Here is a 23160-nt window from a genome sequence, read left to right as displayed (position 1 = left end):
ACCCCAAGAACTGTAATTTTCAATCACGAGAGATAAAAAAACCCTACATAAACCTGTGATATATAGTGTCAAAGTACAAAAGTTCTGTCTCTAGATGGTGCGGGTACTAGCTCAATCTGATATAATCAAATCATCATCAGAAGTCGCCGCTGATTGGTTCTTTTCATATCAGCAGCCAATGAGCTGCTGATCAACCTTTAACTGCTTGGCTAGTGCTATAAAGCCCTCCACCTTCCCCAGCTCCACCTGTCTAGATCCACCACGGGGTGATTCACGCTCATTGCATATTGGGGTTATTTCATATATGTTATATGTATTTCCTACATGCTCGCATGCGGCATGTTGTGGGCACTTGCTCTATACTACAGCAGCATAAGCGTAATGGATCTAATCGGCCAAGACCATTAACAATGCATTAATATATATATTACCATGCTAGAGTTTTACATGACAGAAGTGCAGTTGTTGGATATTTGTAATTCACTTGAGTTGTAACATTTGTGTTGACCTCTACTTTTACTATGCTGCATATTTAGGAGAAAATGTATACTTTTACTATATTACTTTTTTTCTAGACGCTTATGTCGTATTTGCTATTGCAAAGTGCAAAAAATAACGGACACAATCCAGTTCGTGAATGAATCTTTAAATCATTTCAGGGTTTTTTGAACTTGTCAAACCTGCTCATAAAGAAATTTAAATGATTTGTTTTCGCAAATCTGAATCTGAATTTTAATAAGCACAAGCACACCGAGCAATGCGTAACAAATCTCAGTTCTCCACAAAACTGTAAATCTGATAGCATGCCATCTCTTCAGCGCACAACGAATTAAAGAAACAAGCACCAACAATAATAAAGGGACGATAGTTGGGCCGGTGTGGCCTAGTGGTTAAATATTCAAAAAAGGTTGTAGGTTTAAATTCAGCTATAGGTGGAATTTATGAGCCGTGAACCATTACACAACTCACTCCAGTGAGACTGATCATGCTGAGACCTGCAAACATTTACATTTCCAGCAATACGAGCCAATTTCCATTGAACACGGTTCGTCTGTGCGGTCTGAATGCTTATAAAATATCTCTAGACATGCACGTTTAGTCTTTATGTACACCTTGCTGTACGCGAGAAATTTTAAATAGGTCAGACGCACTACAAGAAAAGTCTTGCTTCTGTCATTAGTTACTCAGACTAGTTTCGTAATTATGTTCAGGGCCAATCCATTTGCAGCCGTCAACAAATAAATACAAAAAGGGCCATTTCTGTGCAGATATCTGAAATGAAAAACCTTTCAGCGGTGGCTGTGCCTCATTAACATTACATTGTTTCCTCAGTCTTGGCCTGTTTCCTGTTTTCTCGATTATGAATGTCGAGTCGAAACTTACATCCAATCAGGAGTGATTAACGACAGCTCCAATAAATCCATTCACGCCGTCTAACGGCGGTGACGGAGGCTGCTCGTGCTTTCCTACGGCCAGACAGGGAATAACTCTGCATTCTGGCGTATAACAGGGAGCCTTTATGTTCATACTGTCTAAAAAGCGTCGAGGCACATATGAAAACACGAGAAAATCCTCTGGGAGAAGCTAAAAATGGCAAATAACTAAAAAAGAGAGGATTACAGGAGCGTTGATGGTAAGACGTGTGACGTCAGCAGCGAGTGGGTGGATGGGTAGTGGCCGTCACGACGGGTCCTTGTGTTTCGTCGCAGCTGTGACAGATGGAAGGACAGCCGGGCCGGGCCAAAACAAATCCAACTCAAATTAATCACAAACAAATAAAGATGGAAGAGAAACGGCGTGCGGAATCACATCGGATAAGAGCTGTTACTGTACAGAGATTGTACATGCTACCGTCAGGATAAAACTGTTGCTCAGACGCTTTGTTCTTATAGAAAGGGACGCCTTGTGGTATTTACACAGTTATATAGATGTAAACTGAGCATCCTTGTTTTGACTGGCAAGGAAAATCTAAATAGAAAATAAAACACATATACGTGAAATCCAGACACATGAAATCATAAGGCAGACTACCTTTTTATGTGGTTGACTTTATTTCCCAGTTCAAATGATTAAATCATATTTCACATTGTTTTTATGTTATTCGTTGCTTCAGTTGCAGGAAAAAATGGGTTCGTTGGATCAGGTGCTAATTATTAAAAAAATAAGGATAAAAGTAAGTAAATCAAAATAGATGAATATATGTTTATATTTTCAGGTTTCATTTTAAGGCGAGACGCTGCAGGTGAATACGGTCAAACAATTAACTAATAGTTATCACCTTACTTACCTAGTTGATGGATTACATTGATAATTGCAAATGTTTTTTTTGTATTACAAGTTTTCTAAAATATTATGTTAAAATACACCAGTGAGGCAATGAAATATGCATTCATTTTTATACATTTCTAGAACAAAAATCTAAACACTGGCTGATGCCAGTTTCAAAATTCTTATTTAATTTTTAGAGTCAAAAGTACATTTCTTATTTTGTCGCTCTATAATTCAGAAAATTCTTAGAACAGACAGAAAATAATACATTTTCACAGTTTTTGGGAGGAATAAAATGTTGTGTAAGTAACATTTACATTTTATTTCAGCTTCATTTAGTTAATGATTCATCCATTGAAGCCGCTGTATTCACTAATGTTTTCAGTATTGAATCCTGCTCTCATGAAAGACGTAATGAATGGTAAACATCTACTGTAAAAACATGAACATATATTTAGTTCATTAATAAGACAGCCAGTGTTTACAGGCTATCTGTAAAACACTTGAAAATACTTTTAAGACAAATAGTTGGAGCATAAACCTAACACTACCTCTTTTTTCTGTAAAATCATATTGATTGACATGATATTGATATTAATTAGAACAAATTCACGATCGCCATGCGAACGTTGTTCATGCAAGCAATGCATACTTTGAGCCTGACTGCTACATTTCCTGATCCCATCCCATTTCTGGCCTCTCTCTAAAAAGCAGAAAGTAATTGCAGAAATCAATCTTAAGTGCAGATTCTTGTTTTGCAGAGAGGTTAATGCATTACCGAAGTGGTAGAAATGTCCATCCTGTTCACATTAGTGAGATGTGTGGCAGAACAGCCATCTGAAACACTTTGACTGCTACATCAACAGGTTCCCTTACTCGGAGAAATGCAATCGATGCGCTTAAAATGTTTCCCGAGCACTTGTGATTTGAGCTTAAATGTGTGCCTTTAGGAGCATTATTTTGGCTCAGCTTTCTGCACTTGAGCATTATTTGTTTTCAGAGCTCCGGTTCATTTCACAGTGCCTGAGGAAAAATAAACAGCACAGCCTTCAGCCAGCTCTTCAGTCTGGATTCACAACCAGAATTACAACCCTGGAAAACAACAGCAGGCCTCCATATTGGTTTAACATGGACTGCTGGCAATAAAGAAAGCATGTGTGTGTGTGTGTGTGTGTCTAAGCAATATAGAGCAGTGTTCTGAGAGGTAGTTTGAATCTTCTGGGTGGTTGCTAGGTTGTTGTTAGGGTTTTCTAGGTGGTTTCTAGTTGATTTTGGATGGTTCCTTGGGTGTTGAGAGGCGTTAGTAACAGTTTTCTGTGTCTTTTGAGGGCATGTTGGGCAGCTAGTAGGATGTTACATACTAGCCCAATTTCAAATGTTCACATTCATGCTGCTTCTTTTTCTTCAAAAATAGCGTGGAGTAAATGCGTCATCTGCGTCAGAATGTTAGGATTGGCCTAGAGCTGTTTAAGTTGTTTAACTACATCTCACGTCAGCACGTTCTGAACTAATACATGCTCATTTTCATTCTGCGTTCGCACAGCAGAATTACAGCAATTTACCAGTAGCGCTAGTAACTTCTCAATAAATTGCCAGAACTCATTTACTGAAATTTTTAAAAAGTCCCTGTTCACGCATGATCTCTTTACAGCAATTTACAGGAAATTTTACATTAAAGTCTATATCTGTACAAGGGCTTATGAGAGCTATAACGCAAATTACTCATCGTCATTAATTACTCACAGATCTAGCTAATCATGACTCGACACCTACAGTATATAAGTTACGTTTTCAATCATAATTGCTTTCCAAACTCAGAGTAGGGTCTAAAACTAAACAATATCAATGACGCAAGTGTACGCTGATTGGCCAACCGCATATGAAACACCAACTACTCAGTATTATATAAAGAGCATTATTGACATTACATTAACAGCATTATTAACATATAGTGCCTGTTGTCTGCAGCATTTTGATCATTTCTCAGGTTTGAAGACATACAGTAGACAACATTTGAGGTAGATCGAAACCTTAATCAAAATTGTTCTAAAATATTAAACCAAAATGCGTTCTTTGACAACTTTGATGAGCTTTTTTGATCCACTTCAAATGTTGACCACTGTATAACACTACTGTATAAGCAATTTGTAATAGGAAATAATTTTCATACTCTCTTAAGTTGCGTAAATTGTGTTCACATTCCACCTCCATTAGCATGAAACCCACGACACAAACAGCTCAGAACACAACGTCTACCGTTCACCGGTTGTTGATGTTTGTAAATGCTGCTAATGTAACTGCCAGCTGCTTCAGAGTTCCTCCTCCCGGCGCGAATACAATAAGGACACTGTTTCTCTAGCCATGCTGGCTACAGTAGTTCCTGGAAGTAAATTCCTACAACTATGTGATAATAAGAGAAAGAAAAGGAGAGAGGAAGAAAGCGAGCGCTCTAATGACACTCTACGCTCTCTAACCTTCCCTGTAACCTCTTGACTAATGGTGTGTGGCATAAAGGGGATTAGAGGCAATGAGTCACACTAAACACCCACCCACACAATAGCACACGCTATCATCACCATAAACCACACAGCTATTTGTCTGGCATCAGTCACAGCATCAACAGACATGCACTACAACACCAACAGCACAGCCCCTCAAAACATATCCGGACAGATTTGGACTGCAATGCAGTGACACTCTGTCAATCTAAGTACGCTATAAGTGTCCAAATTCTTCTGCGGCGTATTACCTTGCAGGTCTGTTTCCCATCCATGCTAACTTGCTTTGTTTTTTTTTTTTTACTTCAGCTGTTTCCGGGAGCCCTTTTAGATTTGGCCTGAAAGTAATGAGTAGAACATCCTGAGGGAATGACTCCTGAATAACATGTTAATGGGCCTACCACAACAGCGCGCGTGTGTGTTTGGAGAGGGGAGGCAGAGCGTGAGGAGTTTGAGACCCTCCACTGAGTTCAGCGCAGCTTTAATCAGCTCTGCTAATTACCACTCAGTTCTCATGAGGTGAGACACAGTCCTGTGAGTATCCAGTTATCTCACCAGAGCTGAGCGCTAGCCGTTCTCAGGATGTGAAGGACCAAAAACAGACTACTGATCCTAAAGCTTTGCAACAAGAGCTGCCAATTAACAAAAGAAATTATTCAGGAAAACACTGAGACACACTACGTCCAGAAGAACCGTGGCGACAGCTGCAAGACATTTGAAGAAACTTACCCATAGTCTACAGAGCAGTGAAAAGTTTTAGGCACTTGTGTAAAAATGTAACTGTTGCCACAGCTCTTCTGGATCTAGTTTACTTTAAGGTCCGGTTCTCGCTTATTAATAATTAGTAAGGTGGTTGTTAAGTTTAGGTACTGGGTAGGGTTAGGGATGTAGAATATGGTCTTGCAGAATATGTGCTTTATAAATTCTAATAAACAGCCAAAAATAAACGTGCAAACAAGCAATTAGTTAATTGCGAGAATTGATCCCTATACTAAAGTGTTACCGAATTAACAATTATATAAATAATCGCTCAAAATCAGTTAGTATTTTTTGATGTAGAGTGTAGTCACATTAAACTGTCCATAGAATAAAATATTTTCTTTTCTCCTTCCGTTTGACTTTTCCTTGTTGACATCTGTCTCATATTGCTTTATCTAATTCATTTTTGCAAAAATCTGGCATTTTAAAATAGCATCAACACCTGACCATCTGCAACCAGAATTATATCCAACAGAAGAGCAATGAAACATTTAGACAGTGGCTCTTTCCCATTCTGTTCAGTAATATGATAAAGACTCCATCCCTTAAGATGAGCCCAGGTCTCCTTAATTATGCTTTGATAAAGTGCTCAAGCATGCATGTCAGGAGTTTACTGTGCTCTGGGGTTGGCTGATAATGACCACTGCAGCTTCTGATAGGAAAAGGTTACCAAAGAGGTTTCTGGGTATTTACCTTTTTACTGATAAGGTGCATATACTCAACTTTTCATTTTTTTACATAATTTAATGGGGCTTTTTTCAGCAAGAATGCATTAAATTATGAAAGTTTGGTGGCAATGACAGCTAAACATGCTGAAAATAGTATAACGCTAGAATATTAAGAAAACATCTTCATCAGCTTGACAATAATCCAGCGTGGTAGGAGTCTAGTACGAGTGACGCAAAGAAATCTCACTATGATCACTGAAGCTGCAAAATGAATCTCTTTATTACGTATTTTCTGCGTTTCTTTATGAGAGAATTCATGAAAGTGCAGAATCCAGTCAGTGAAAGTGTGCACTAAACCAAACTTTGTCCTCGTGGGTTTGGAACAACATGAGGGTAAGTATAACCCGAATGTTGGGACTTTTTTCAAATTGAATAAAATGAAAACTAAAAGAATTTCAAATCACATCTTAATCACAACAGAACATAGAGAACATAAATGTTGAAACTGAGAAATTGTATGCTTTCATCCACTAAATAAACTCATTTTCAATGTAATGCCTGCTACACGTCTCAAAACAGTTGCCAATGGGGCAACAAAGGGCTGGAAAAGCTAGTTTATTTTTAAGAGTCAGTTGGGAGAATATCTAGCAACGAATAAGTTAATTGACACCAGGTCTGTAATATGATTCGCTATAGAAGAGATGTCTACAAGGCTTCAGAAGTAAAGATAGACATAGGCTCTCTGATCTGTGAAAGAGTGTGTAAAAAGATGGTGGAATACTTAAAAAAACATCAGGGTGACCGAATTTTCAGTTTAGCTGATCTTTAGTCATTATGAAGAACAAAAAACGCAGTCGCTTACGTTTCTGTCTTGTTCGACTGTCGTCTGCAGGGGACAGTGTTACTGAGGCAGGTGCCAGTAACAGGATCCACAGCTTCGACGATCACAAAAGGCCTTTCCTCCAGCGTGGCCACCGTCAAGTGACGGTTATCAGACACGTGCTCCAGGAAGGTCCCATAACGTGGCCACACGGGATACCTCATCTGCAGGATACCAGACTCGTAATTCCCCACCTGTTAAAAAGAGAGAGAAACCTAAAGCTGCTGAATTTATTCATGTGCTTGAAAAGAAAATTGCTCACACTCCGAAAAACAAAGGCAGGCATCCAAAACTTTGTCTTTCTATTTCATGCATTCCAAGTATCCAAAAGTGCAAAATAAAGGACACGAGGGACTGGTATTTATCTTCATTTTTCTCTGTTTGCTGTGTTTACACTTGGGTTGTTATGTATTCATCGTGCAGAATTAGAGGCTTTTGTTAATTTCCTCTTCAATGGGTTTAACACACATCATTGTTAGTCCAGTTAGAGCAAAGACAAGACCCATGAGAAAAGTGCCATATACAATATGAGAACCCCTATTTCAACCTAATCAAGGAAATGAAAGCAAGGCTGTATTTAAATGACTCCAAGCCGATGCAAATCACGGAGTAAGCACTTTCTGCCGGCTATGCTTTATTAGTTCGGATGCAAGTAATCTTTGTGTGATAATTATATTCATTAGATTTTATGGTGCTTAGCAATATAGACAAATTGTAATATATCGGCTAGCTCCTTTCATCAACATATAGACCACAGCTAAGGGAAAACTCAAAAGCACAGACTGAAACTAATTACTGTTTTTATTAAGCAAGAGACTGTCCACACTTAGTCATCCGGTGTGAAATCTCTCCCTGACTGGAGTCCCACGCGTGCTTTCGTTTCTGTGCTAACTCATAATGTATAGTTCTTTGGAAAATGACAGTCCTTACATTCAAACATAGATTTGGTCGACGGTTATGCAGTACTTAATTAGAAATAATAAATGCTGCCTGCTTCAGTGAGCCACTTCACAACCGCCTAAATTCATGAAATTCACGCAACAATGCCAGCATTGCTAATAATAATTGCATCGCTTATCATAACACTGGCTATCGCGCTGTAATAAAAAACGGTGTGAATGAAAAACAAACGAGTGCTGGTTATTGTACATTATCATGGTGCTAGTTATCGTAATGCTGTTTATACTGCTAGTTAGCGCAGAATATATCGCAGTGCTAATTATAATAGTGTTGATTATCATAGTTCTGGCAATCATAGTGCTAGTAATCAAACAAAATATGATAATGTTGGTTATAGTGCTAATTATTCTAATGTTTTTATACTGCTAGTTTTAGTACAGATCACAAAACTAGTTAAGGTTATCTTATATCATAGTGCTGGTTATAAAGTTGCTTGTACTGCTACATTATAATAGTACTAGTTATGATATTATCAGTTATCATAGTGCTAACAGTTATGCGGTATACCGCTAGCTATGCAGTGTAACAGTTATCTTGTGCAAGTAACCATCAAATTGTTTCTATTTCAAGTAACAGTATTGCTGATGATCATACGTTTAGTAATCATAAAGCTGTCTATAATGTTACTTATCATACCGATTAGCCTACAGTAGTTATGATGTCGGTTATGGCTGTCAGTGAGACTAGTTATTTCTAATAGCTGGTTGTTTATCCTGTTGGTCATCATAGTACTGATTATGATACTGACAGTAACCAAAGTGCTAGTAAAGCGATTTTTACCCATTTTTATTGGTAGTTATAATGGCGCTCATTTAGATAATTTAGTGTCAATTGTAATATAATCATGAAGTAATTTATATGGCTAGTTGTTATTGTATTACTGATGATCATAATCGTTTAAAAAAAAAATCATAATAGTTTTCAGAAAATAATCAGTACCCAAAATTGGATGTGCATCAGTCAGTGGACGTGCAACTTATTTACTACAAAGACAGGAGCAATCCGTCTACCTTTGATTTATAATATACCGTTTGCAAATTCTCCATTCAACTACCGATATTTTTCCATCTTGCAGTAATTCTTTTGCAGACACGGTGGAGTAGGTCTTTGCAGCAGAGAAAGAAGCAAGGCCAATCTCTGGTGTGTCCTCCCTAATGTTCTCCTCTCGCACCTGAGGGCACCTTAGCAGCTTCTGACGAGAAGGTGTCATTGGAAGATGACACTAGCTAAGTCATAAGGAAAGAGTTATCACCGGCCTTCAGCCTCACTGTGTTTGAAAAGTACAATCTGCTGCCAAATAAATTACCTGCACAGTAAATTACATCAGCAAAGCAAAGAGGCCTGGAATGGAAAAGCACTCTTTCAGCCCGGCTCTGAAATAGATGTGCAAAACAGCCGTAGATAAGAGCAGTATATCTCCCACCTGAGGCAAGGGACAATGGACTTTACCGTGAGAGACAGATCGTCAACGAGAGCTGAGAGAGTCACGTGCACGACACAGAAAGACGATCTGTTTCATCAAAAGAAGTTCATCATGCCTGCTGTCATCGTGCGCCGAGACTCCTTGTGAATATTTGAGCAGGCCTCATTCTTTGAAGAAAGTAAAAAAATCTCACTCTGTTTATCAGGCTCAAAGACAGTGATAACAAAGCCAGAGTGACTGCAACACGAACGAAATATTTGTTAAAGTATTTGTCATTGTTTACTCACCTTCATGTCATTCTGAACCCCTATGACTTTCTTTCTTCCGTGGGACACAAGAAAAGAAAGACTCATGGCCGGACTTTTAAAGCTTCCAAAATGATAAAAGTTGTCCATACTACTACTAATGCCTCCTAAAGCCACAGGACAGGTTTGTGTGAAAACTCTAAGCCGTCATTTACTATTTTTTGTCTATTTTGTCTTCATGTTTCTCACACAAAGTTACCATTCGCTACATACAAAAATAGCACATGTGGATTAGTAAGGTAGTTTTTAGGTTTGGGTATAGGGTTGATTAAGGGATATAAAATATGGTCAAGAATAAGACGTTAATATATGCTTTATAAGTAATAATAAAAAGCCAATACATTAATAATATGCATGCTATTACAAGTGTGAATTGGTCCTTAAAATAAAGTGCTATCATAAAGTCAAATGGGTTTGTAAAGACATGAAGTTGAGTAAACGATGCAATTTTGGGGGGTGAACTGTCCTAGACAGCAGTGATTGCAACATTTTATTTCACAGTTCTGATTTATTTATAAGTTTATTTATTTCAATAACATATAAATAACATCCTCAGAATTATCAGATATGAACTAGCATAAAGAAAAGAAAGTCATTTTTTAAGTGGCAGAAATAGCTTTCCATACTTTTGAGATTTGATATAAATTGAAAATGCATATAAACAGTATGGCAAATAAAAATGAAAAGTTGTGGTATTAATATGTAAAAATGGACTTCTGTTTATATGACACGCACATGTTTGGTGTGCATATAATACAGTTTTTTTTGACAAGCATACGATACACAACCATAATCCTTCCTATCGCATAACACATGCTAAAGTCCATCATTACAAGGAGTTTTCACTTTTATTTGCTGTATTATTTATATGCATTTTCATGAGATTGTGTTAAATGTTGATATTTAATCTAAGCCCACTGAGTTATGAAAGAGCAGGTTTTCCAATTTTCCACTGGGAGGATGTTATTTATTGGTCCATGTATGCTAATTAAACAGAAAAAAAAAAAACATATTCGTGGGTGTTGAAAATACTCTCTTGCTAGCTCTGTATCAACATGTTATCAGTGTTAAAAGTGACAGAATCCCATTGTCATGAGATTCCACCTTGTTTTAAATAGCAGAAAGCATCTGATTACAGCAGTCTACGTGTGATCAGCACTGTGTCGAGTCTGACACCAAACCACAATCTCAGGCCGACATCTCATTTGGAGCTTTGTTACATTTTTTATGGCTTTTTCTCTCTGTGGTGATCCAGACCAGCACTGCATCACTCTCAGTTCCTGATATAACTTCACTCCACCTGGAGGGGAAAAAAGCGTGGCCTCTGCCAGGAAGCTTTGGGCAAGTTTCCACACCCAATATGAACCGAGTCCAACCTGAAGAAAATATCAATAGCGAGTAATTGCTTAAAGACTGCTGGACGCAGTTTTTTGAGGCCCTGAACCAAAACAAACGGCCTTTTCGGGCACCTTTCCCACTGGCCGTGTGAACAGTGTTGGGGTTGCGTGAAAGTACTTTTGCGCACATTTCCATGAATGAATTGAATTCAATTTGTATTGATGTGTGAAGACAGACCGAACCGTGTGGATGTGCAATCATTCATGGTGACCGCTATAAAAACGCAGTGCAACTGAGAATGGTTTGCTCATAAAAGCAGACAGTGCACAGACGATGTCATCTAACTCTGGTTAAAACATAAATGTTTAATAGGACGTTTCCAATTTCCATTCTCTGAACATAAAAAGTGAAAGTTGATGTGTTTCAAACTAATAACGCTAAGGTGCATGTGCTATTTATCTATGCCATTTTGACTCACAACTAGCCTGAAGGCAATGAAACCTGCAGAGGTGCATTAAAATTGATGACGCCATTGGGGATGCAACCTTTTGAATCAAATACGGCAGGAGAAAAAATGAAAGGTTTTATAGTTTCACAGCCTAAAACATTCGTACCTTATCCCACTGTCTCCCGCGGTCCAGAGTGATTATGATCATGGAAGGGTTGACCAGATATCCATCACTGTTGAAGGAAAAGTCAGTGTTCTCCCAGGACACGTTCAGCATATACCTGTGAAAACAGTCAGATGTCAGATGTTTTCTCAACAATGTTCGGCAATCACGTCAAATATAACTCAAGGATATCAGTATAAAAATAATGAAAGCATGATATGTCAGGTTTTCCCTGTTGGATAAAACTGCATATGCTGGTTAGGTATGTTTTGAAGCCGGGATGCTGGTTTAAGATGGTCTTTTGCTGGTTTAAGATGGTTTATGATGGTCCCTTTGCTGGTCTTAAGCTGGTTGGCCTCTTTCTTTACCATAACATTTATTCTCTTTGTATTCTCTATTCTTCTGGCATCAAAAACCCAAGACTTTGAGTGTGATTCTTCATAGCAATGGCAGAGGCCACCGCAAAACCAGCTAAAACCAGCATCCCAGCTTTAAAACATACCTAACCAGCATATGCTGTTTTTTCAACAGGGTTACTTTCATACTGTACTTATTGTTGGCGGTCATTAAGCAGCACACTAGTAAACACCTAAAACATCCATCAACCGCATAACAACATACTAGGTTCAACACAGAATAAATATCCTAGAAAATAACAGCACTGTTAAAACAGAATTTCACAGCAATAGGAGTGCCCATATTTATAATGTGCGATAATATCGTAGTAGTTTTTTTATGGAAATGCAAGCTGAAAATAACAATTATGTCCAAAAGCAAACTTACGAAATCAAAAAATCTTTTTTTATATGATTAAGATAAGATATAGTTGAAGTTATAGCAAACAAGATTGCCGTTTTCCTCCATTTTAGCATATGTGCATGATCGTGAATGTTATCTAAACTTTAAACAATAGTTAATAATAGCAACAATATTGAGCGAGTTACCTTTTAGACACATTGTCTTTTTTCCCTGCTTCACCAATGAAAATAGTTTCAAATTAAGCTGAAGCAGGACATCTCAGACATAATAGCAAAAAAATGCCAAAATTGTCAGAAACCCAACACAGCATCACAAAAATAAATAAATAAAATGAAACCTTAGGAACATCCTAGCAACCACATAGTAATGCACTTAAACCAGTCATGGGCCGGTTGCATAAACTACTTACCACATTCTACTAAGTAACTTTGTAACTACATGTCAACTAATTCTCATTCATTTTCAACTGCATGTCTACTAACTCTCAGAGTGGACTGTTAGGGTAGGTTTAGGTTTAGTAGAATAAGTTTATAAAATGTTAGAAGATATTAAACTAACAGTCTACAAATTGTCTAATGACTGCTAGTTGAAATGTAGTTGCAAAATAACTTACTGACTATCGAAAATAAAGTGTTACTTGGTAATAACTTTTTAAAGGGTGAAGTCTGATTACCTGTGTCAGCCGAAACCGCCGCAACTGTAAAGTTTGAAAAATCCTTATAACTTGATTGTTTCTTTTGATTTGGGCCAATAAGCAAACACCGGTTTGCTCTTCAGACAGATGTTGTGCTTTGTATTATGCTCCCTCTGACCCGGTGGAATTTGGATTGACGATTTTAGCTTTGAACCTTTTGTCTTTTATATTTGGTCATAAACTGTGAGTGGAACATCTTCTGAATTCTCTCCATTAGAGACATCAAAAGTGCAATTTCTCTTCATAATGCAAGCCAAAAAACATTTTTAAACATAGGCACTGGCATTATTATTGTAATTGATCGGCTCAAGTTTACCAGCGCCTCAGATCAAGTGGAATGCATCATCAGAACAAACTCAATTTGCACTTTGAAAGTCTGATACACTTTTGATACTGAAGATTGCATCATGCTGCATGTTATTGAAAACATTTGCTCTTATGCTCAAAGCATTAATAAATCAGATAATTGCAGCCACATGATTCATCATGCAGCATAATTTGGTCTCGCTGTGGGTGGGATATTGGACAGCCTCGTTTCATCTATACACCTCACACACACATATACAGCGTCCCAGCGGAGGTGATGAAAGCCCCCTGAGTATTATGGGCACGCTTGAGTGTCATCTGTGTGAAAAGCCAGCATAATCTGATAATCTGCTGTAATCTCATTAACAGGTAAAATGACTTAATCGCAAGAGCATTAAAATCAGACTTAATTAAAAACGGCCCATCAATAACGAGTGTGACTCTTCTGGATTGAGATCGTTTCAGTGGCATTTTATCTTTATGCCTCAAAACTGAACGAGTAACGAGAAAATAAATCCCCTCAAAAGCAAGATTATATTGTCAAAAAGTCATGCTACTAGGGGAATGTTAATGTGTTCAGCTCTGTTGCAGAACTTGGGGAGCTGCCTCGCTTTCCAAGAAAGTATGCTGAATACTAAACAAACAAAAAAACTGCTAAAATCAACCTGGTTGGCTGGTTTTAATTGGTTTTTAGTTTAGCTGGCCAAGGTATTCTGCTGGTTTTAAATGGTTAGACCACTAAGACCAGCCTGACCATCTGAAGACGCCAAAACCCCTGTGAATACAGCCTGCTTAACCACCTATGAACAGGATGGACCACATAAAACAAGCCAACCAGCTTAGACTGGTTTAACTACTTGGTCAAGAGGGTAGAGTTTGACTGTAAGTTATGTAGCCTCACATATAAATTCGCAAAAACTCACCCCCCTTAGTTACTGTTGCTATGTCTAACAAGCCATGCCCTTTTGAACATCATGAACATCAGAAGGTATTTTGTTTTAACCGTGGAAAGACGCCAATACATACCATTTTTAAGTCTACCAGAGTTAATCTACTTTTCTGTCTGATTTGTTTGTTGTACAAAATGATTCTACGCTATGATTGGTGGGATCGCCTGTCAATTAAGCTCCCTGCGAAAGGTCAATTAAAATGGTGTGCATTGGCGTCTTTCTATGTGAAATAATATTCTGATGATCATTCATGTTTATTTCGTACTACATTTTTATTGGTTTTTATTGTTTGTGTTTCCTAAAAAATGACAACATTTTAAAGCTGAGAACCTATTTCATACTAAAAGTAACCTGCTCTGTCTCGCCTATCGGGGTGTTGCCAGTTTCGTCTTTGAGCTGCGATGTATTTTTCATTGCATGAGAACATGGTGTGTGGCTTGAGAGCAATCATGGCTTGTCAGAGATCGCAACAGTAACCAAGGAGGGTGGGTTTTTGTGAACTCTCAATTGATTTAATAGCATTTGGAGTTAGGATGTTGCAAAGCTAATGTGCCAAGAGAGTTGCCTCACTGCCTACAAAGACAGCTCTTTCAGCCTAGCCAAGCTAAGCTGGGGTAAACCTGAAGGGCCAATTCATCTCCCAGCCTGACCTGTTGAAAAGTGTCCAAAACCTTCCTAAAACCTGCCAACAGATCAACCTGAGCAGACAGGAAGACCAGCTAACACCAGCAAACCAATTTACTGTAGGCTACTTTTTTTCAGCAGGGACTGGATTATTTTTAGTTCTCAGTATTGAATAGATCTGTGTTTATAATCAAAAGTTCTTTCATCCACAACCTTTGCAATAATGGCATTATGAGATTGCTTTCTCCACAAGAAAATGTGAAGTTACTTTTCAATTTTACCCATAAAAAAATTAATTTTGGAACCTAAAGTACTACATTCATGCAGTATTAGTTGTTTTTGTCACTACAAAACGTGACTTCACGATTAGTTTTATATATATAAGTACCACACGTATTGTTTCAATTGAACATTTTAACTGGAAAATATTTCAAACAAGTAGGATTTATAAATGTTTGTGAAAAAAGTTGTATAAAGAGTCTATAAAAAACTCTTTTCATGTGTTTCACAAGCAAAAATTACAGTATGCAAGTTGGGAATGACATACTTTGATGAGGACGTGTTTTACAGCACCGCGCGCACACTTTTACAGATCTCCCGCAGGATTTATAACCCAGTGACCTTGGGCTGCACCAAACGCAGAGCACCTCTCTCTGCCTCGGCCGCTCAAACTCTGGCCCCCTTTGGATGATTAAAACATTTTCTGACGAAATAGGATTTGTTGTGTTCCCTGGCACAGATGGCACCAGATTGCTCTTTTGGGCAGCCCTGGCAAGAAAGGGCACATCACACGTTATATCTTCGCTCTGATCCCTGTATCTAAATCCGGATGGCACAGACTGGGCAATGTGCAGCAAAGTGAGCACCATGGTTTTTGGCCCTGCTGCAGAAAACTGCTGGCAGAAGTTCAAACTTTCCCGTCACTTTATATCCCTTCACCTGTATTGTGCTTCGGTGAGATCCTTCCTTGTGCAGATCCAAAGGCTTTGGGGAGTTTTTTGTAACCTTAGCATATATTTCATAACATAGCATATTTGTACATGTGGGTTTCCCTAATATCCTCCATCTGTTGTCCAAAATCTCTCTCATACCATGGCTGTGTCCAAATTTACTTAGTGTCCCAACTATATAGTAATCGGTATTAGGATTAGTGTATCCCAAATTGTCCATTGAAATTTAATTTCTGATGGGTTTTAAGTATTATTACTCAATTTGTGTTACCAGTTTCTGATATTTTATTTTTAATATAGATGCACAATATATCTTTTATATTCATATTACTTCAGCCATCTTCAAAAGATCACATAAGTATCTTCAAAAACACTTAATATAATGATATTATAATCTAATTATTATTAATATTAGACATTATTTTTTCTTTAGTCTGAAAAAAGGGATTTTTATATCGGCCATCTATAAGTTATCATACTTAACATGAAAATAACTACCATTATCAGCCAGAATTTTAATATAGTAGTTTTTGAGTGTATAAACCTCAAGGGATAGGGTTCAAGGGATAGATCATATAATATATACATGTTGTAATAATTTAGTCTCCCTCATGTTGTTCCAAACCTGTACGCATTTCTTCTGCAGCACATAAAAGAAGATATTTTAATTAAGGTTGGTAACCTAATCAGACAATATATGGGCAAAAAAATGGACTGAAACCTGGTTACCAAGGTTCTTCAGAATATCTTCTTTTACATTTCACAGTCATGCAGTACATTTTGGGTGATATCTCCACCGCTAGTGGCCCCAAAAGAAGAAGCGCGAGCACGCACCTGTAGAGAGTGTCATTGGTGGACGGCCGCTCCGGACTCTGACAGTCCATGTGTCCGTCGGGAACAAAGCCTCTCTGCTTGCGGAAGCTCTCCACTCCCTTCACCACGATGGCCACCCCATCCCTGACCCTGTTTCTCAAGCTCATCTTCCAGCGATCGGTGATGATGCTGATCAGTCCGATGGGGAAGCTGTCTGGAGGAGGCATATTGGGGTTTCCCACTGCAAGGCTGGGAATGAACCAGATATACCCCGGACCCACCAAACCCACTTCCCTGGCCATGCTGAAGAGGTACTGGGCCTCGTCGTGCGAGCAGTACACCAGCAGCACCTGAGCGTCGATCTGCTGGAGTAAGCGGCGCGCTCGGAGGTCGTTCATGCCGTCGGCCGACATGTCAAACGTCAAGATGTCCTGCAGCTCCCAGAGGAAGTAAGACGTGTCGATGAAGGAGCGGATGTAGTCCACATAAGAGTCGTAGCCCGGGTACATGCTGGTCACCACCACAAAACTGTCCCAGTTGTACTCCTCCATCATCTTGAACATCCCATTGATCTGCTGCTCGATGGAGGAGCCCAGCTGAAGGAAGGTAGAGCCGTCGCCCTGAGAGAAAGACAGCAAAGTCTGGCTGTTAGAGCCCAAAACATTCATTTTAGTACAGTTTAATTATTGTCGCGTTATAGTATATTGCTTTTTGTGCTATAAAGCTGCCTGTATCTGTTTAATGTAGAGTATTGTTTTATTATTATTATACATCTAATTCATGAAAAAAAATAAAACATAACATTTTATACTATTATAATGTTTAATAATTATTTTATTATTAATCTTATAAATTTACATTAAGTAAAGTAACTCCATATATTAGCAACTAAATATTAATGTTATATTGAATATAATTTTATACTAATACAAATAATATATAATAATATATAAATAATAATCATCAAACTGAATAAACAGCATAATATGATGCATTAATATATAATCTAAAAAATATTCGGACATAAGTGTTTTACATATAGACTGTTCAAAATAACATTTTAGTAATATAATATTTATTATTGTATGTTATAATATAGTAATATATTAGGTGATTATATGCAAAAATATATATATATTCATATACACTCCTATAACTACTAATATGAATAGTAGCAATTATTATTTGTGTTGCTATTATTATTGTTATTAATGCTATTAATATAAACAAATTAAACACTGAAATATAATTTTTACTTGTATATTACAATTATACAAATCAAATATTAATTTTTATTATTAAATTAAATTAAATATTTAAATATAACAACTATTACATATTACGAAAGCATGCTAGCTGCTAAATATTAATATTATTTTAACTATGGTTTTATAATAATAATCGTCTAAATATAACGTCTATTTAAAACAACACCGAATACAGGTCATCCAACTGAATTACAGAGCCATAACTATTTGTTTTATAAATGTTCTTTAATTGTGTTTAATGAGGCACAAATAAAGCACACCCTGCAAATGAGGTTACAATAAAATCTTTATACAGCAATTAAAAAGTCATTGCCTATAGCCTATAATCACATTCTTCAATAGTATTCAGGTGAAATGCGTTTTGAGGCGTATTTAATCGTCCACACAGGACAATTTTATCATTTTAAAACATAACACCAGTTCCCCCTAGCCCAAAATGTATAGTTCCCATGATTTCCCACAGACAATCATGAGCTTTTGTGGGACACAAAGGCAATTAAATATTACAGTCCAAAGATCACGTTCACTTCTATCATCTAAGAAACGTCTACAGTCAACATCTGACTGCCTTGCCTCTAAAGGATTGCAAACGTCTCAGATAAACAGCAGACCGTATAAACAGCATTTATCATTTTAGAAAGACCGAATCTAAACCTAAACGAGTTTTTTTATCTAATAGATGAAGGCCAACTGCTAGCAGAAGAGGATTTCGCATTGAAGCGCTTTGAGCGTTTCACAGCGATGTCCTTCAGACGAAAGCGTTGGGAAAGTAGGGTAAGCCTGTTCATTAGGCTGGGAACGGGAGACGTTCCCGTTTATTCCACCTGTTCGCTGACCCCTTTAACTGCTCTAAAAATCACAATGCTTGAATGCTCGTGTCATTGAACGGCCATTGCATTTAAAAAAGTACAAGGTGTGACACGGCAAACGGTTAGAGCGATATAATGGGTTAGGTATTTATAAGCTGGTCCCGTTACAAAATATTGAGGTCCCAGCCTCATCATTTATGATATAAGAATCTGTGTTAAAGCACTGCGTCCTTCGGTTTTGAAGTGTTCACCTTGGATACTGTTCTGAAGACCGAAGAGGCACCTTAATTAAGCTTCTTATCAACAGCATCTTGTTAAGAAGATAAGGAGAAACCTGACAGAATGACTGCAGCGGGCCACACATCCAACGCTGTCAGTAGATTGTTTCATGTTACTGATTATGACAGATTTTTATACAAGTTGTATTTAATATGCAACTTCCACAATTAATTATTTGCATCTTGTTTGTATCCAGTTGCCTGATTGTTGTAGGTATTATACCACGACATTTGATGTTATACTATATGAGTGTTATTTGAGTGTTGTTGTTTCATAAAGTTTTATAAAGTTTAATGTATTGTAAAATTAAAATAAAAAACAATCTGAAAACAGGAAAAAAATTAAACAGCATTCCCTTGTAAAATGTATTCAAATAACCTTAATAGCCTCATTATTTTATAATCTGTTCATTTCTTTCTACCTGTTGCAATTTGTATAGTTTTTATGTAGTATTCCTGTCTATTAATGCATTGTTTCTGCATGTTTTTGAGATTGAGATTCTGCTTTTAAAGACCAACCAGCGCTATAAAAAAAAATAACATTTATTATTATTAGTAGTATTTTCTACAGTGTATATTGCTAATGTAATTTACCAAAGCTGACGATGTAAAGAGCACAGCACAACGTTTTTCAAAATCTTCATAAATGCAAATCAACATATTAGAGTGATTTCTTAAGGATCATGTGACTCTGAAGTCATGATGCTGAATTTTTTTTTTTGGTTTGATGAGAGTGCATTATTTTATAATATATTCAAATAGAAAAGTGCCATTTTAAATGCATAATGTTTATGTAAATATTATGACTGTGTATCATTTTTCGTAAAAAACATAAATGCCTATTTTCTCTTCCCCAAAAGACAATTTACCTTATACGAAACGAGATCAGACTGCATTGCATAATGATAATAGTGGAGATTATGTCAAGTTTATGTCATCTTAAAAGTAATCCTTCTGTCTCTCTGCTCTCATAATTGCGTATGAGCGTGAGCATGCGTTTTTATTGAAAATACCGTCCCCGCCCCCTTTTTGTTCTGACATCGCAAGGCGTATTTAAATGCAAAGCTTTGGAAAGGATTAGCGCCATCAAAGATCACAGGGATACACTGATCAGTTCACCAACAGATCCGGCGCCATATTAACGTGTTGATATAGTTTGTGCATGTCCTTTAACTGTTCATTATCGGTCTCTACGGGACGAATGCTAATTCTACATGCCGTGGATGTAACTTGTCATTCTGCGGCACAGACATCACATGAACTGTTGAGACGAGATACGCTGTTGTGTTTCTAAGACTTTGGACTTACTATTTCCATCTGTTGGATTACAAAAGGGGCAAAAAAATAGGCTTGCACCGAAGGAGGTACCTAAGCCGTCTCTACAGACCGGAATACTAAGGAGACATGGATCAGCCACATAAAACACATAATGATGTGCTACAGCCATTTTAGCAACTATACAGCAATGCCCTGGCAGGCACCCACAACATCCTAGAGCCACGGCACTCATATTCCTTCAGAAACTGATGACATTCAGCAAAATGTACAGAAATTCCCATTGTTTTAAACATTGCTATACAGTAGAAAAAGTTTTTTAAAAAATCCTGTGCCTTTATTTTTCTATTAACCTGTGCCAATTTTTTTACTCTTGTCCTAGACCTAGACATTCAATGTGAAACTATGAAAATCCATAAAAAATAAAGAAACATTTACTAATAAGATTCCTGTAATTAGCGAGGTGAGAGCTATGTTAGTAAAGAGAGGTGAAAAGCTGGATACGTATGTGAGGAAAACTGAGAAAAATAAAAAACACACAACGAAATACAACATTTCTGAAAAAAATATTGAAATAAATTAATCAAATCAATCAGTTTTGTCAAATGTATTTCATTATTAAATATTATTAATATTTAATTATTATATTATTTATTAGTCTATTATTACATTATTTCAAAAATACGAAAATATTGAGAAAATCATCTTAATTGTTGTCCAAATGAAGTTCTTGTTCGTGCATAATGCTAATCAAAAATTATGTTTTGATGTATTTATGGTAGGACATAATATCAGTAACACTTTAGAATAGTAACACTTGTTGACTATTAGCTACGACTTTTCCCTCAATTCTGCTTATTAATAGTTATTAGTTTTTAAGTATCGGGTAAGATTATAGGTGCAAAATAAGGCCATGTAGAATGAAGCATTAATATGTGCTTAATTAGCACTAATTAATGGCTAATATTTTAGTAATGTACATGCTAATAAGCATCTATTAGGTGTAACCGTAAAAGAAAGTGAATCTTCATGATCTTAATATCTTAATGACTTTGACCTATTCAGTGTATCGCTGGCTGTTCCTACAAATATACCCGTGCTACTTATGACAGTATCCGCTAGTAGACAAATTATACTGTTTTAATTCCTAAAAATCCACAAGGCAAGAAGCGTCCGTATGCAGTTAATGTTTTGACACAAACCTGTTCAGTTTGCTCTTGATATCTCTGCTCATTACTCAACTGTAGGTGTCCCGGCCCAGTGGAATGAGATATATAATAGCTTAGCCGCTTACGTAGCCTACGTTTTATCTCCAAAGGAAACTTCTGTCTGTGTGTCTCTCCATGTGTGTGATAGATAGAGAGTCCACTGCGTTCAGCTCACAAAGACCTGTGGCTCTGCGCACGGACAGATAAAGCAAATCTCTCGTCTCCGAGGAGCTTCTAGGCAAAGCAAATATCAGTGAAACCCAGTGAACCAGTACAACTTATGAAGAAATCATAAAGGTGTATTGGCAAAGGAGGTGTTCATTTGCCGTTCTATTTCCCTATGCCTGAAAACAGTTAGCGGCGTCTGCCGGATCTCCCGGCGTCTGAAAGCAGCACGAGCGCCACATTGATCCATGATTGACTGCTGAGAGGAAACGCACAATGATTTCATTCTCATCGTGCGCTTGACGTACGAACGCTCGCTGCGCGCTAGATTAGATTCTGTACGCGGCTCGCAAGAACAACACAGCCCAAATAAATGAATTTTCGTTGACTAAATTGGATTCGGGTTGTTGTGTGGAATCGAAGGCCTGGCCGTGAATGTCTAAGGTTTTTTGCTTTTGTTTTTTCAAGCTGACAGATGACCGAAATAGCCGTATGACCACGCTTGGCTCAGTGAGAAAGATGCAGAGTAAAGTTACATGCGGCAACGGTCACGCGCACTCTGAAAAAGAAAGGTCTATATTGGCGTTGAAACTCCTTGTTGCAAAAGATTCTTACGGTGAAAAATGTTCTTCACACTAAGGAAGAAAGAACTGGCATCGCTGCGAAAACTACCATTTGTGACCTTTAAAGGGTTAGTTCACTAAAAAAACTAAAATTCTGTTGTTAAGTCCTCACTCTCATGTCGTTCCAAGCCCCTAAGACCCCCTACGGCTAATGAAGAGGTTTTTAATGAAATCTGAACCATTTTGAAGAGTAGCTACTTAAAGTAGCTTACTTAAAAAACATATTCGACGTAATCCCCCTTGTTTACATTTGTTTACATTGTTGCAGGAGATGTAATTTAGGGGAGAAGAATGGTTGGCGTTTTTATCTGTTTTCTTTGATAAGATTTCTCATAGCGTCATATAGAGTCATATGGACTGTTTTACAGATGTATTTACTGTTTCTGGACCTGGATCATTTCAGTTGTGTTGCTGTCTATGAAGGGTCAGATAGTTCTCAGATTTGATCAAAAACATATTTTCTTGTGCTCTGAAGATGAAGTACATTTTACGGGTTTGGAACGACATGAGAGTGAGTGATTAATGACAGAATTTTCATTTTGGGGTGAACTAAGTCTTCCAGCCCCATTCACAGCAAGAAAACTAACTATAAAGACAACGTTAACTGTAGAGATGAGGATACATTGTCGGTATATTTTAAGTGCATATGCGTCTGTAGCTTTAAGTTCTTGAGCTCGTTATAGCAGGATGGATTCTGATTGGCTGTCAATGTTTGTATCATTCACCAG

General features: G+C 37.4%; 1 protein-coding gene across 1 annotated transcript in view; it reads right to left on the bottom strand.

Moving 5' to 3' along the window:
* grin2ca (glutamate receptor, ionotropic, N-methyl D-aspartate 2Ca) overlaps nucleotides 1-23160 on the bottom strand; it is a 56681-nt gene that overhangs the window by 10461 nt on the left and 23060 nt on the right. The window contains exons 3-5 of the mRNA XM_043235810.1: nucleotides 16828-17426; nucleotides 11714-11828; nucleotides 7056-7267 (exon numbers count right to left, since the gene is read on the bottom strand). Of these exons, the coding sequence (XP_043091745.1) occupies nucleotides 7056-7267; nucleotides 11714-11828; nucleotides 16828-17426 (926 nt within the window). The remainder of the gene's footprint in view (nucleotides 1-7055; nucleotides 7268-11713; nucleotides 11829-16827; nucleotides 17427-23160) is intronic.

Source organism: Puntigrus tetrazona, chromosome 3, assembly GCF_018831695.1.
Source record: "Puntigrus tetrazona isolate hp1 chromosome 3, ASM1883169v1, whole genome shotgun sequence".
Taxonomy (NCBI): domain Eukaryota; kingdom Metazoa; phylum Chordata; class Actinopteri; order Cypriniformes; family Cyprinidae; genus Puntigrus; species Puntigrus tetrazona.
Note: the sequence above shows the minus strand (reverse complement) of the source record. Positions and strands in the feature narration are given on the sequence as shown.